This window comes from Cebus imitator, unplaced genomic scaffold (genome assembly GCF_001604975.1).
Source record: "Cebus imitator isolate Cc_AM_T3 unplaced genomic scaffold, Cebus_imitator-1.0 Scaffold277, whole genome shotgun sequence".
Lineage (NCBI taxonomy): Eukaryota > Metazoa > Chordata > Mammalia > Primates > Cebidae > Cebus > Cebus imitator.
In genome coordinates this window covers 2023398-2038955 of record NW_016107592.1, presented here as the reverse complement: position 1 = coordinate 2038955, position 15558 = coordinate 2023398, and the positions used below count along the sequence as shown (strand labels likewise).

The 15558-nt window shown below is 46.9% G+C and overlaps 1 protein-coding gene across 3 annotated transcripts; it reads right to left on the bottom strand.

Moving 5' to 3' along the window:
• Positions 1-1315: 1315 nt before the first annotated feature.
• TRAPPC3 (trafficking protein particle complex 3) lies at positions 1316-13473 on the bottom strand. 3 transcript variants are annotated; one of them, XM_017501068.2, is made up of 5 exons: positions 13302-13473; positions 4438-4535; positions 4086-4185; positions 2517-2699; positions 1316-2089 (listed from the first exon to the last, which is right to left on the bottom strand). In XM_017501068.2, exons 1-5 carry the CDS (start codon positions 13341-13343, stop codon positions 1970-1972), a joined length of 543 nt encoding a protein of 180 aa, XP_017356557.1. In that variant the 5' UTR covers positions 13344-13473; the 3' UTR covers positions 1316-1969. The 3 variants fall into 3 exon arrangements, with proteins under 3 accessions (XP_017356557.1, XP_017356558.1, XP_017356559.1); XM_017501069.2 differs by having other exon boundaries at positions 13057-13466; XM_017501070.1 differs by lacking the exons at positions 4086-4185; positions 4438-4535.
• Between the last annotated feature and the right edge of the window lie 2085 nt (positions 13474-15558).

Genomic DNA, 15558 nt, shown 5'->3' with positions numbered 1-15558 from the left:
GGAGGTTGCGGTGAGCCGAGATCACGCTATTACACTCCAGCCTGGGTAAAGGGAGTGAAACTCCATCTCAAAAATAAAAATAAAATAAAATAAAAAGAGGCTCAGAGGATGTCCCTATGTTTGGGGACACAAAACTGACCATCCTTCCTCGGTGGCCAAACCCTGTTAGAGCAGGCAAGTCCTGTGCAAACTGTCCCCAGTGATGTCTCAGAACCCTGGTCCTATACTTGCACAACCAAAAGACATCTCAAGCACAGTGCATCTAAAACTGGCTCCCCTCATCTCAGACCTGCACACAAACTTTAGGGAAGGCCTGGGACCCCATTTCCCTCCAGCAACCTGAGTGTGTAGACCTCAGGACCCTAGGCTATCCCCAAAAACAGTGCTACCAAATACAGCCTGCCACAATCTCTGCTTCCTCCCTTTCTTTAAAGGCTATCGCAAGCTCTGTAAGCCTGGAAGAGGCAGCTGTGAGCCTGTTCCCTTCTTCTCCCACGGAGAAGAAGGCAGCAAAAAAGAATCTTGGGGCCGAGGGTGATGGCTCATGCCTGTAAGCCCAGCACTTTGGGAGGCTGAGGCAGGCGAATCATGAGGTCTGGAGTTTCAGACCAGCCTGGCCAACATGGTGAAACCCTGTCTCTACTAAAAATACAAAAAAATTAGCTAGGCATGGTGGCACGTGCCTGTAGTCCCAGTTACTCGGGAGGCTGAGGCAGAATAGCTTGAACCCAGGAGGCAGAGGTTGCAGTGAGCCGAGATCACACCACTGTACTCCAGGTGGGGCAACAGAGCGAGACTCCATCTCAAAAAGAGAGAGAATCTTCATTAAGAGCATAGGTTTTGCCCTTTGGCCCAGCTTTGAACCCTAGCTTTTCCACTTACCGTATGACCTGGGCAACTTGTGGCCTCCACTCTAAAAATAGAATTCTTGTGAGCTGGCTAATGCATACAAAGTGTTCAGTAGTATCTTTAAAGTGGTAAGCACTCAATAAATGGCACCCCAACAACAGGGTTTACATGGCCTTTCTAGCTAAACCTTCTAACTTGGTGGCCAAGTGCCCAGGACAGTTCATTTTGGGTACATCTGGAATAATGGTCTGCTTCTAGATTTTGCTGCAGACACTAGAGCCAAAAACGACTCTGAAGAGGCTTCAGTTGCTTATCCAGGCTCCCAGGTTTCCTAGACTCTCTGGTCTGTGGGGAGAAGCCACTGCTAAACCAAGTCAAAGAAAGGCAGGGCCCACGAACCAACCTGGTCTCCTCACACCCTTTTAACAAAACACCTGGTGATGAGCAGAAAGAAAACAGGACATGATTGGGATTTCACTCAAGAATGCGTCTTTATTGAAGAATTTGTAAGAAAAAAGGATGTACCCTCTGTAAAAAGAGGAGATGTTGCCTCCGAACAGCAGGGAGGAATGAGACCTGGGTGGCTTCCCAGAAGTCAGTGTTTCTGGCATAACTGGCTCCTTTCCTGGCAAGCACTATGGTGTGTCACACTACAGCTAGCAATTCCTACCCACTCCCTCCCAGCCTCTCCTCCCTCCACCCCACAACCCTATAGCCATCTGAGGCAAATGGCTTTCTAAAGGCCCAGGGATAGATATGCCAGGCTTGCCTCTTAATGGGGTCAAAGTGAGTTTTGCTTTGGAAAATTCAAACAGGAATGTAAAATGGTTTAAACTCTTTTTAGTCCAACCAAGGGTGATTACATCCAGCCCCTCTCAAGGGAATGGGAGCAAAGAATGTCGCTCCTCAATGTGCACACATGGGGTAAATGGGCTATATCACAGTGGACTAAAGAGCACAGCAAGATGATGCTCTTTATTTGAATGGAGAATGGAAACAGGTTATAAGAATATATAACATCCATGTTCAAGAGTCACTGAGTTCTGGAGGGCAGAGGAAGCACAGAGGCCTGCTGATTCCAACAGTGTTGCTGCTGGCTATCCTGGAGTCCCAGGGATGATTATTCCTCTCCAGCTGGAAGATTGTCCTCAATCCGCCTGATGAACCTCATCCGGATTTCTGTCACACCGTCTCCTTTCAGGGTGTCCTGGACAAACTTGGCCTCCACAGCCATCTGGACCTGGGGGGCAGTGGGAAAATGAAGGGGTAGCTGCCTGACCACAGCCTCTAAGGAACCAGTGGAGATGGGGCATAACTGACTCATCCACAGCATGTAGGGTTAGTTTCTGCAGAAGACAGTGGCCCTGACCCTTAAGGGGAAACTCGGCAAAGAATACCCAAGATTCAGACTGTCACCAAATAAGCCAATCTGACAATGGATGCTCCTGGGCTTTGGGGCCTGACAGCACCACGTCCCAGGCTGGTAGGGAGGAGCATCACCATGTAAAGATGTCTGACTTGGATCCTACCTCAGCAGCATCACCATCTCAGGCAGTAAAGCACTGGGGTGAGCCAAAGCCCTTTGTTTTCTCTCTTTCATTCATTTCAACACTTATCAAGTTCCTATTGTGTTTTAGGTGTCCCAGAAGATAAAGAGCTGTACTCACCATCTCCAAGGCTCCCCGCAACACCCCACACAAGAGGTTGGAATAAATAAGGGATGAGTGGTTATCAGGAAGTTCTACAAAGTCCACCAAGGGGTTATTTTCCAGAATGAGGGAGAACTCATCACCAGCTGGGCTCCAATTAGTAATACTTGGAGTGATGCCCAAGTACATCTTGAACGCCACCTGTCAGGGGACACACAACAGCACTTCGGCGAAGGGCAGCAGTAACTGCACCATAGGGAGGGTGACAGAACTGGCACAGGGGAAGTAAGTGGCTCAGGCAAAAACCCATGGCCTCCACAAGATGATGAGGCTTTAGATACTCATGCAACAAAGGAGAAGCGTCTGTGCATGATGCTGCGCCCTCCCCTTCACGGCATCAGACAATTTTGGCTGTCATTTTGTTTTCCCAGAAACCTTTTTCTTTCCTAGGCATCATACAAGTAAGCAACAACTCACTCACTGTTTGCCTGTACCTCTCAGTGGAAGGGAGCACTCAGGGAGCACTCATCTTCTGACATGGTGGCTGCCTGAGTGCAGAGAGGCCCTAACCCACTTCCCTGTCCTCTGACTGTGCTACCTGAATGCACCTTCTTGAAAGTGAATACACGTTACTGGCAGAGAAAATGTCCTACCCTATCCACCCTCCTAATTCTAAACTCTCACAAAGCTCTCTCCACTGTCAATCCTCTTTAGGATTTGGGTATGACCAGCAAGCTTATAACAGAAAGACCAATTTTTAGGTAACTGACACCACAAAGTTATGGGTGCTATGTCATTTTTTTTTTTTTTTTTTTTGAGACGGAGTCTTGCTCTGTCACCAGGCTGGAGTGCAGTGGCACGATCTCAGCTCACTACTGCAACCTCTGCCTCCCAGGTTCAAGCAATTCCTCTGCTTGGCTCCGAAGTAGCTGGGATTACAGGCATGTGCCACCACACCCAGCTAACTTTTTGTATTTTAGTAGAGACAGAGTTTCACCATGTTGGCCAGGATGGTCTTGATCTCCTCATCTCATGATCCACCCACCTCGGCCTCCCAAAGTGCTGGGATTACAGGAACTGTGCCGGCTGCTATGTCATTTATTAATGCTATAATAGATAGCACTAATACTAGTAATAGTAAACATTTACTATATGCACAAAGCTATGCTAAACTCTAGCATTTTACCTAAATGTTCACATCCGTTATTTATTTACTCCTTAAAACAGCTCTGTGAGGTAGCTCTTATTTTCTTCATGTTAAAGATGAGGTAACTGGTAATTAAAGAAATTAAAAGTAACTTACCTAAACACAAAACTAGTAAGTATCGGAGCCAGGTTTGAGTCTGTATTCTCTACCCCATTACACCTTCATGGTGGAAGAGCTCAGGCTTTGATTTCAGTGGGACTTTAACCACAGGGATTAAATAATCTATGCTATTCCCTAACGAACTGGAATGCTCCTTTGGCCCAAAGAACTGCCTACCCAGTCTTTTGGGAGAGTAAGGGCCTCTCTAAGGGCGATAGAGTGGTAAGCAGTGCCTCCCAGCAGTAATTCTTCAGCATGGACAGGTGGCCCAGAATAATGACCTTGGCAATGACATCTGCAGTTTCCCGAAAGTCATGGCACCTCCCGACATTTGACCGTGCCAAGAAATCTTCGATCAGTCGAACTCCAATATTATAGCCCCTGGAGAGGAAATTAGAGAAGAGACTATGACGGAGTCTAAATATCTTATTTTTGAACATAAGGTTGTTGGCGGTAAAGGGAAAATGGGGATAATCTCAAAAACATTCCCATAAGTGAGTTCAGTGGGAAATGTACCCAAAATGTTGGCTGAGAAAGACAGAGAACCCTGTTTTAAGCTCTAAAGGACAATATAGACTCAGTGTGCTGGGAGGCCCCATTTCTGTCTCTCCTGTAAAGGAGCTGCTCACTCACATTTTGTCCAGCTGTTTATTCACATCTTCATCATTTTCATAGTCCTTGCATAGCTGGGTGACCAGAGCACCATAGGTCAAGGTGAAGAGCTCAGAGCTCTAAAAGAGATTCAAAAGGCAGTCAGGACCAAGCAGCACAAAAGAGAAAGTGTGGTGAGAGTCTGGATCAGTCTTGATGCAACTGTCAGGATTCCCTCCACCTGTGTCTGGAGAGAAAGAACATCACCCCTATGGACGAGCCAGGAAATTTGGCCCCTAAGGTCAAAGCAGCAGGGCTGCAGCCAGAACTACTGCAAAATGGGCTGTAGAGGCCGGGTGCGGTGGCTCAAGCCTGTAATCCCAGCGCTTTGGGAGGCCGAGGCGGGTGGTTCACGAGGTCAAGAGATCGAGACCATCCTGGTCAACAAGGTGAAACCTCATCTCTAAAAATACAAAAATTAGCTGGGCATGATGGTGCATGCCTGTAGTCCCAGCTACTCGGGAGGCTGAGGCCGGAGAATTGCTTGAACCCAGGAGGCGGAGGTTGCGGTGAGCCGAGATCGTGCCATTGCACTCCAGCCTGGGCAACAAGAGCAAAACTCTGTCTCAAAAAAAAAAAAAAAAAAAAAAAAAAAAAAAAAAAAAAAAAAATAAAAAAAAAAAAAAAAAAAAAAAAAAAAAAAGGGCTGTAGAAGGCACCTTATGCACTAAGCAATCACTCTTCCAACACACCAAGGTAGGCTTCTGCCAATCCAAGTCTCCACCACAGCTGTCAAGTCTCAGGTCAGGTCACCAGAATCTGCTATGGGAGCAACAGTCATTCGCAAGATACTGTGAAAGACCTGAAACAGGCATTTACAAACCAGCTTCTGTTGTTGGCAGGTGCGACCACTGGCTTCCGCATGTCTTTGAATGTCCTGGCCTGGTGTAAACTGTACTCCCAAGGCCCCTCCCAGGAAGAACAGAGGATCCGGGGCCCAGTCCATGGGGAAGGAAGGGCGTCCCAGACCAAGTTCATTGCACTGATGACAACGCCTTTCCAAAGTCACCAGCATGGGAGAAAATAATGTTCTTCTTAACACACAGCTAAAATATTTCCAGAAAAAGAAGTGACTCTTCAGAGGCAACTGGTTTCTATTACAATAGCAGTTAAAATCACAGAAACTTTCTGAGATAAAGAATCTTGTCACTTATCTACCAAGAAATTGATGAAGAAGGTGAAATGAATGACAACTATCAAGACTACAGAATGAAAGCAGCAGGCAGGGGGAAAGGCATTATCAGAGTTAACGTCAGAAACATATTAACAGCACATCTGGACCAACAGATTCACTCAGAAATAAGGCTGAAAAATCTTGATAGCCACCCATTGACAATCTGAAGCTTGTCAGATTTGAAGCAAAGAACCTTCCTCTCTTCAAGTTTTCTGGGGGAAAAAATTCTAAGAACTGTAAAAGCCCAGGCTCTCAGAACCTAATGCTCCTCACCCCATCCCCATGGCCTGATGATGAGGGCACTGTAAGAATAATAAGCTGAATGCCTTTTGCTTAAATACTGCATTCTACTTGTATCTCACTTTCTATCCCACGATAACACAGTAATCTAGGAAAGGCAGGAATTAATCCCACTTTAGAGATGAGGAAACTGAGACCCAGAAAGGTTCAAGAATGTGTCCAAAGACAAACAGCTAATTATTGAAAAAAGTAGCCGGACGCTAGCCTGTAATCCTAGCACTTTGGAAGGCTGAGGTGGGCGGATTGCCTGAGCTCAGGAGTTCAAGAGGAGCCTGGGCAACATGGTGAAACCTTGTCTCTATTAAAAATACAAATAATTAGCCGGGCGTGGTAGCTTGCGCCTGCAGTCCCAGGTACTCGAGAGGCTGAGGTAGGAGAATTGCTCGAACCCGGGAGGAAGAGGCTGCAGTGAGCCAAGATCGTGCCACTGCACTCCAGCCTGGGTGACAGAGCAAGACTCTGTCTCCATTAAAAAAAAAGAAAAAGAAAAAGGAAAAAAGTAATTTGGGGGGAAAAGAAATCAAAGGTTTCCAAGTCAGTGGTCAACCTACCCACTGTTCCCCACAACTGCAATAAGCCCTCCTCAGTAAGCCCTCCTCAAAAAAACAAAAACAGAAACAAATTTTTAAAAACACCCGAAAACTCAGCTGCACTAGAGTCAAAGAAATCAGTTTCAGGATCAGGAGGCCCTTTGAACTCAACTAAAACAGTCACATCAGTGTCTCCAAGAGACTATTTACCAAATACGGGAATTAAGGGGAAGCTGTTAAGGCGGGGAAGGATTTTTTTTAGTAAAGTCAAGGGCTTGGCACTAGAATGGTTTGGGTATGAATGGATGGAAACAATCCAGCAGTTACCAGTCCAGGGAATTGGCACCACTGCATTAAATCAGGAGAGCTTTCATTTCATTATTAATGAGCCCTTGGATGGAGACTCCAAGAGCCTCAGCCCACCATGATGCCAAGTAACAAACAAATAATGATGGTATCAAGCACCTATATATGCAGCTACCCCCTATCTTCCAATAAGAAAAATCAAGGTCCTGGACAGATCTGTTGGTGGTCACAAAATCAATATACCTGGGAATGGGATCCCTGAGTTAGGCTCGCCATACCCTCTCTTGATTTGCAAGTCTGTCTTCATCCTCAATTACGAGCTAAGCTGTTGTAGAACTGTGAGTGACATAAATGTATTAACTTAAAGGCCTTTATGCTTTAAAAATAGAAGGGCCAGGTGCAGTGGTTCACGCTGGTAATTCCAGAACTTTGGGAGGCTGAGGCAAGAGCATCACTTGAGCCCAGGAATTTGAGACCAGCCTGAGCAACATATTGAGACCCCAACTTTTAAAAAAATTTAAAAAATTAGCCAGGCATGGCGGCACATGCCTATTAATTCCAGCTACCTGGGAGGCTGAGGTGGGAGGATGGCTTAAGCCTGGGACATCAAGCCTGCAGTGAGCTGTGATTGCACCTCTGTAAAAAAGTGAGATCCTGTTTCAAATAATAAAAATAAATATAAATATAAACAAATAAAATAGGAGTGGGGCTATAGTATAGGAAAAACAAATCATTTATTCAACATTTACTGCGTACCAGGCTATCTAACAGGAGGGAGAGAGAGAATACAGCCAAATAAAATACATGATTTGTCAGATGGTGATAGATGCTACGGAGAAAAATAAAGCACAAAACCAGATTAGGGGCTTTTAAATATGTATATGTGGGCTGGGGGGGTTAATTTTAATACAGTAGTCAGGGAAGGCCTCACTAAAGTGATATTTGGTAAGCCTGGATGAAAAAATCCTAGGTACTAATAGTAAAGATCCTGAGGCAGAAGCATGCCTGATGTGCCTACGAAACAGCAGGAGACCCTTGGCATTAGAGAACAGTAAGCAAGAGAGAACTGAAGAGGAAATCAGAGAAGTGAAGTTGACAGGAGGTTGCAGAGTCTGAAGACATGGGTTTCAGCTCTTTTGACCTTTAAAACAAAAGTTCTCATAGGATCATAAAGGTCAGCTAGTCCAACCAGCCCACTTTCTTCACGATAAGCACCACGTCTCTGCAACCACCAGAAACATGAATCTCTTCTGCAATAAATCTATTTTCATAACAGTTTGTCATAACAACCATGAGAGGTTAGCAGAACAAATATTATTCATTCCCATTTTACAGGTGAGAAGTTAAGTAACTGAGACTCAACAGCCTTCTTATAGTTGAGCATTATCCTGGAAAAATCTGTTATGCTAAGCTAATGCTTAATCTTCCTGAGCATTAGTTTTCCCATCTGTGAAATGGTGACACTGCTACTTGCCTTTCAGAGTTACTGTGCAATTCCAATGAAATTCCAATCAGATAACGTTTGTGGAGCACCTGTTGCACAGTAGTATCCAAGAAATACATACTTATTTTTATTCTTAAACTGGTTCCATGTGGTGTAGTGTTAGAAAGCACCCTGAACTAGGTTCAAGGAGGTCAAGTACAGCACTTTGGGAGGCTGAGGCAGGCAGATCACCTGAAGTCAGGAGTTAAGAGACCAGCCTGGTCAATGTGGCGGAAGCCCTGTCTCTGCTAAAAATACAAAAATTAGCTGGGCGTGGTGGTAGGTGCCTATAATCTAGCTACTTGGGAGGCTGAACCAAGAGAATCCCTTGAATCCAGGAGGCAAAGGGTGCAGTTAACCAAGATAGAGCTATTGCATTCCAGCCTATGAAACAAGAGTGAGACTCCATCTCAAAAAAAAAAAAAAAAAAAAAAAAAAAGGAGGACAAGTAATAAGGAAGGAGATTTTGAATCAATATAAACAACTTTCTGGCTGGGCATGGTGGCTCATGCCTATAATCCCAGCACTTTGGGAGGCCGAGGTGGGGTTCAGAGTTGGTCACCTGAGCCCAGTAGTTTAAGACTAGCATAAGAAACACAGTGAGACCCCATCTTTACAAAAAATAGAAAAAATTAGCTGGGCATGGTGATGCATCCCTGTAGTCCCAGCTACCAGGGAGGCTGAGGCAAGAGGATGGCTCAAGCCTGAGAAATCAAGGCCGCATGAGTTGTGATTACACTATTGCACTCCAGCCTGGACGACACAGCAAGATCCTGAAGACCTGATTCTGAGTCTGGACTTGCTGCTTAACAGCTGTGAGTAGTTAGGTAAATCAATGCACTGGGCTAAGCCTCAATCTTCTAATTCAAAAAAAGTAACAGTAAAATCTGTCTTGCCATTCGCAAGGTTGTTGGTAGGACCTAGTGAGATAATGGACTTGACTGTGCCTTGCAGACAAGAAACCACAGGATTTATAGCAGCTATACTAACATGATCTCCAAGGACTTTAGGCACAACCTGAAGAAAGTAAATTAAACCAGCCCTACACTCGGGTGAGATACCACTTGACAGTTTTCAGAAGGCCTTTCTTCCAGTTAGTGCCCCAAACAAAATGTCAGATCTCCTTAAGGGGGCTGATCTCTAGAGCCAATGCTCCAAGACTCGTACTATTTTTGTCAAAATAGGTAATCCAGTGTGGATCCTCCCCAGCAGCTGGAGAAGGAGGATCAGTAGCAAGACTAAATCCAGCCATCTCTCTTACCCTTCAGCCTTCTGTCATGGAGACTCTAAATGCTTCTACTTAACTGACAGCTCACCTCAGCTCAGGGGAATAGACACTGGGTTGGGTCACAGTAATCTGACACAAGAGAAGGGTAGGTCTCATGTCCATAGGATTCCACAGTCAACCACTGTACAGGCACATGAAGGCTACTAGCTTTATTAATAACACATCTAGAGGACACTTACTGAGTGTCAACTGTGTTCTGTAATGGTTCTGGGTGCATGGCTACACTGCTAGCTTTACATGCGTTCTCTCGATTAATCCTCAGAGCAACCCTATAATATAGGTACTATTATTACTTCATTAAAAAAAAAAAAAAGGTGACGAAGCTGATGCTAGAATAATGAATAAACTTGCCCAAGGTAACACAACAAGTAAGTGGTGAAGCCAGGACTCAGTTGTAGGCAGTACTATACCTCTGTATGGCATGTATTTCTTTTTATTTTTCCCCTGCTAGAAGACACGGTATATATGGTATACATTTCTGTCTCCCTCACAGAGTATGTGCTTCTCGAAGTTAAAAACTAGGACTTCATCGTTGCATCTCCCACAGCACCTAGCACAGAGCTCTGCATATAGTTGGGGCTCAGGAAAAGTTTATTGGACAAAAGGGCTGTTTCTGTTTACACAGACTAAAATCTAGTTACTCGGGCATATTAACAATTTAGGTGGCTCTTGAGCTATTTGATCAAGCCTGCTCCTGCTCTGTGGAGTGTACTTTCAACAAATCTGTGCTATAGTTGCCACAAAAAACAAAAAACAAAGGCTGGGTGCAGTGCCTCATGCTTGTAATCCCAGCACTTTCCGAGGCTGAGGCGGGCAGATCACTTGAGGTCAGGAGTTCGAGAGCAGCCTGGCCAACGTGGTGAAACCCCGTCTCTACTAAAAGTTAAAAAATTAGCCAAGCATGGTGGTGCATGCTGTAATCCCAGCTGCTTGGGAGGCTGAGGCAGGCGAATTGCTCGAACCTGGGAGGCAGAGGTTGTACTGAGCGAAGACTGTACCACTATACTCCGTCTCAAAAAAAAAAATATTATTTTATAATAAACTGTTGGTATTTCCTCAAAATACGGTGTGTGTGTGTGTGTGTGTGTGTGTGTGTGTGTGTGTGTGTATTTCAGTAGAGACAGAGTTTCACCATATTGGCCAGGCTGGTCTCGAACTCCTGATCACATGATCCATCTGCCTCAGCCTCCCAAAGTGCTGGGATTACAGGCATGAGCCACCACGCCCGGCCCAAAAACAGGGTTTTTTCTTTTTCTTTTTTTTTTGAAACAGAGTCATACTCTGTTGCCAGGCTTCAGTACAGTGGTGCAATCTCAGCTCACCGCAACCTCTGCCTCCTGGGTTAAAGCGATTCTCCTACCTCAGCCTCCTGAGCAGCTGGGACTACAGGTGCATGCCACCATGTCCAGCTAATTTTTGTATTTTTAGTACAGATGGGGTTTCACCATGTTGGCCAGGATGGTCTTGATCTCTTGACCTTGTGATACGCCCTCCTCGGCCTCCCAAAGTGCTGGGATTACAGGTGTGAGCCACGGCACCCGGCCAAAACAGGAATTCTTAACCTGTAATCCATGAAGTATTTTTAGAGGCCCGCAAAGACCCAGAAAATGTAAGTAAATGTTTATGTACACGTTTCATGAAGTATTTTTAGAGGCCCGCAAAGACCCAGAAAATGTAAGTAAATGTTTATGTACACGTTTGTCTACTAAATATTTACTAATGAGGATGCTAGCTGACAGTGTCAACTGTGTTTTTAGATGCATGGTTATACTGCTAGTTTTCCATGCATTCACTCAATCCTCAGAACAATGCTATGATGTAGGTACTATTATTACCTCTTAAAAAAAAAAAAAAAAAAAAAAAAGAAAAGATGAAGCTGATGCTCAGAACAGTGCCGAAACTTACCCAAGTTCGCACAGCGAGTTAAGTGGTAAAACCAGGGCTCAGTCCCAGGCAGTACTATACCCCTGCGTTGTCTCCATTTCTGTCTCCCTATTTCTATGTAATATTAGGGGAGAAGATCCATAGCTTTCATCAGTTTCTCAAAAGGGGTCTGAAAGGGGTTAAATACCAATCTGGAGAACAAGGCTTCCTGCAGCCTATTCTGGTGGCTGCTCCTGGTTTAAGATGTCAAGGTGAGAGGGAAGTCTGATCATCCCATCAAGAGAGGAGTGTCCAAAAAAGGACCTCGATCTGGCCCACATGCAACCTCAAATAAAATAAATTGTTTTAATTTATTTATGTATTTATTTATTTATATTTTATGTTATTTAGAGATGAAGTCTCACTATGTTGGCCACACTGGTCTCAAAGTCCTGAGTACAAGCCATCCTCCTGCCTCAGGCTCCCAAAGTGCTAGAATTACAGTCACGAGCCACCATGTCCAGCCTTGATATTGTTTTTAAATTCAAAACAAAGCTGGGCATGGTGGCTCGGACCTGTAATCTTAACACTTTGGGAGGCTGTGGTGGGAGGACAGCTTGAGCCTAGGAGTTCGAGACCAGCCTGGGCAACATGGAAAAACAGTCTTTATAATAAATACAAAAATTAGCCTGGCTTGGTGGTGTGCGCCTGTGGTCCCAGTTGTTTGGGTGCTGAGGTGAGGATTGCTTAAGCCCGGGAGGTTACGGTTGCAGTGAGCAGAGATCAGGCCACTGCAAGCATCTGGCCAACAGAGTAAGGCCCTGTCTCAAAAAAAAAAAAAAAGGAAAAAAAAGCAAAGAAAAGGAAGGCCTGATAGGAAGGTCTCTTAGCTTAAAGAAAAATGACCTTAGAGGCCACTGTAATCCCAGCACTTTGGGAGGCCAAGGTAAGCAGATCACGAAGTCAAGAGTTCGAGACCATCTTGGCCAATATGGTGAAGCTCCATCTCTACTAAAAATACAAAAATTAGCCGGGCGTGGTGGTAGGCACCTGTAATCCTAGCTATTCGGGAGGCTGAGGCAGGAAAATCGCTTGAACCCGGAAGGTGGAGGTTGCAGTGAGCCGAGATCGTGCCACTGCACTCCAGCCTGGGAGACAGAGCAAGACTTCACTCGAGGGTTGATCCGGGAGAAAAATGACCTTAGTCTTCAGCCCCAGCACCTACTCCAACTTTATAGGACCATACGGTGTCCCACTATTCCCAGAGAAAGGGAGCCATCCACTCCATTAGAGGGGCACCACTCACTGCTTACTCTGGGCCACCTCTTATTCCACTGAATAGAACGTTCCTTTCTGGCACGATCACTATCTGAGCATCTCTCACAATACCCATGCCACAGTGCAAGACACTATAGCCTAAGAGTATAGCCTAACAGTCTGACACATTACCTTTGGAGTTAGACACGGGTCCAAATCCTAACTTCCCAGGTGTCAATGTGGGCAAAGCTCTCCAGGCTGTAAAATGGCAATCATGTTATCCATCTAATAGGAGCTACTCTGCAGATTAACTGAGATAATGTAATGCATGTAAAGTGCGTGGCCCGGTGCCCAATACACAGTAAGAGGGCAGTAAGTGGCAGTTACTGGTATTTATTACCGTCGTTGTCGTTGGCTTAGGACAAATCTGCACTCAGGCCTTGGGGGCGGGGTCTCCTCCGGGGAACTAATCCGGCGGTCCCCTAACCTGCCTGGGACGCCCCCGGAGTAACCCAGCAAGAGGCTTCCCCTAGCCGGACCTCACAGGAGGGCCCTTTTCCAATCGCGCCTCGCGCTGGGCGCCGGGCCCCTTACCCGTACATCTCAATTTCGCCCCGCCCACCGAGGTCACGCGCTCCAAGTTACCATTTTCTTGCTCTCGGTGCCACGGTTCGCCTGCCTCGACATGGTGCCGGCCGCCCCGCCCCACTCGCCTAGCCACGGGCTTGCTCGGCGACCCCTGCAGACGCCTCTTGCCAAGCCACTGCCCCTCAGCCCACAGACTGACCGGCACTGACTCCCTGCGCCTGCGCGGCCTGCCGCGGGGCACCACGGGACTCGTGGTCCGGCCGACGGGAGTAACTCCCGCCCAACAAACGTCGGACTACAACACCCAACAGCTCCTTTGGCAGCACCGCCTCTTAACGCAGTCAAATACAATTCCCGGAGTGCTCCGCGCGCGCCTGGCTGGTAGAGCCCAGCTCGCCCTGGGCAGCATCCTGGCCGCTGGGTGGCGTCCGCAGCCTTCGGTAATCCTGGGTCATCCACACGCTACCCCTTGTCCCTCTCCCCCCGCACCCGGCTCTGAGATGATGCTCCGCAAATTCAGCTCTCGCTAGGGTTGGTCTTGGAAAGTCCTTCTTTGGAGCTAGCTTCTTCCGCTGTTGCGATTCAGCTCCAGAAGCTCCCAGGATGTCCCAGAAAACTAGCAATGACTCACACAGAATTGGCTTCATTAGAAAAATATTTAATGACCTACTATGTGCCAAGCATTTCACTAGTGTCGTTGTCTTCAGACTGCCATCTGTTCCCAAACCCCAAATGCTGCCAGCACCTGCATTCTACCACCTGTGGCCTCGTGATGGAATATCCAATCTTTTAGATAAAGTTCAAGTCACTTTCTCCTGCTCCCTCCCCCTGGAACAGCGACACTGCCTGGTTCCCAGAAAACTGTCGTGGCAGTCAGTTCTGAGTTCTAATCCCAGCTTTGCCATTTTAGGCAAGTTGCTGAATCTCTCTCAGTTGTTGTAAAGATTGGTGAGCCCTGAACTTGGGCACATAAAAGGCATAAAAGTAAACGTGTATTCCCTTCCAGCCACCCTCCAAAAACAAGCCAACAAACAGGACTCAGAAACACGAAGGGAATGTGCTGGCTGAACCCTCACCCATCACCAAGGGGAAGTCTATAGTCCCTGGCCACAGCTTTTTGGTTTCAGCTTCAGTAGCCTCTCAGCTGGTCAACTCTGAGGGAGCTGGGCTGGGGTGCGGTCCCTGAGCACCCTCTATTCTCTTATGCCTGGTAGCCTGACTGTAGCAGCTGTATTCTAGCCCCTAGCCTTTACCATGACAACCAGCCTGTCCAGACATGAGCCAGCCAGGTTAGGGAGGGCTGGGGGTTTCTCAGGCTGCAAACTGGTGCCCAGGGTTCCCCCAGTCCCTCCCTTAGGGTGTAGGACCAATCATTATTATAATCCTTCTCCCCAGACATTCTGGGGCCTCCCTCGAGGCAGTGACCCCTGACTCTCTGTCCTGTGTAATGCCACTGGGGAGGGAGCCAAGGGCTGAGGGCTCCGGGAAGGAACTTGAGGGTTGGTTGGGGTGGGGGAGGGCAAGGGCCAAACTAGCCCCCAAGGGCCAGCTCAGCTAGAGAAGCGCCTCCTGCATTCCCGGGAGAGAGGACAGCTGAGGTGAAAGCCGCAGTTGGCCAGCCTGTCTGTCGGTCTGGGCTCCTCCCTGCCGGCTGCCCTTGGCTGCCCACAGAAACCTGAGTCACAGTCACGGCCAGCCACCCGACCCCACCCTGCCTGCTGTCAAGCAGGGCGGTTCTAGAGAGACTGGAGGGGGAGCCCTTCCCTGCCTGTCCAACAGCCTCTGAGATTTTGCCTCTCTGCCTGGGATTCCTCCTCTTGGTATCTCTTTCTCTTTGGGATTTGCAGTGTCATTAGTCCTGAATTAAGAGTGGGGGTGAGGGCCATCTCAGGTTGATCTAGATGATCCCCTCCTCACTCAGACGGGCTCTTAACCCCAGCACATTGGAAGGCCAGGGCAGGAGGAACACTTTAGCCCAGGAGTTTGAGACCAGCCTGGGCAACATAGTGAGATCCCTATTTCCACAAAAGATAATTTTTAGAAAGGTTGTTCTGTCATGAAATAGCTACTCTCTTGTTTATTTACTTTAACAAAAACAAATAAATAAATATTTAAAAATAAAAAGAAACTAGCTGAGCATTGCGGTGTGCACCTGCGGTCCCAGCTACTAGGAAGGCTAAGGTGGAAAGATTGCTTGAGCCCAGGAGGTGGAGGCTGCTGTGAGCCGTGTTTGTGATACTGCCCTCCTGCCTGGGTGACAGAACTGAAACCTTGTCTCAAAAAAAAAACAACAACAGCCGGGCGCAGTGGCTCA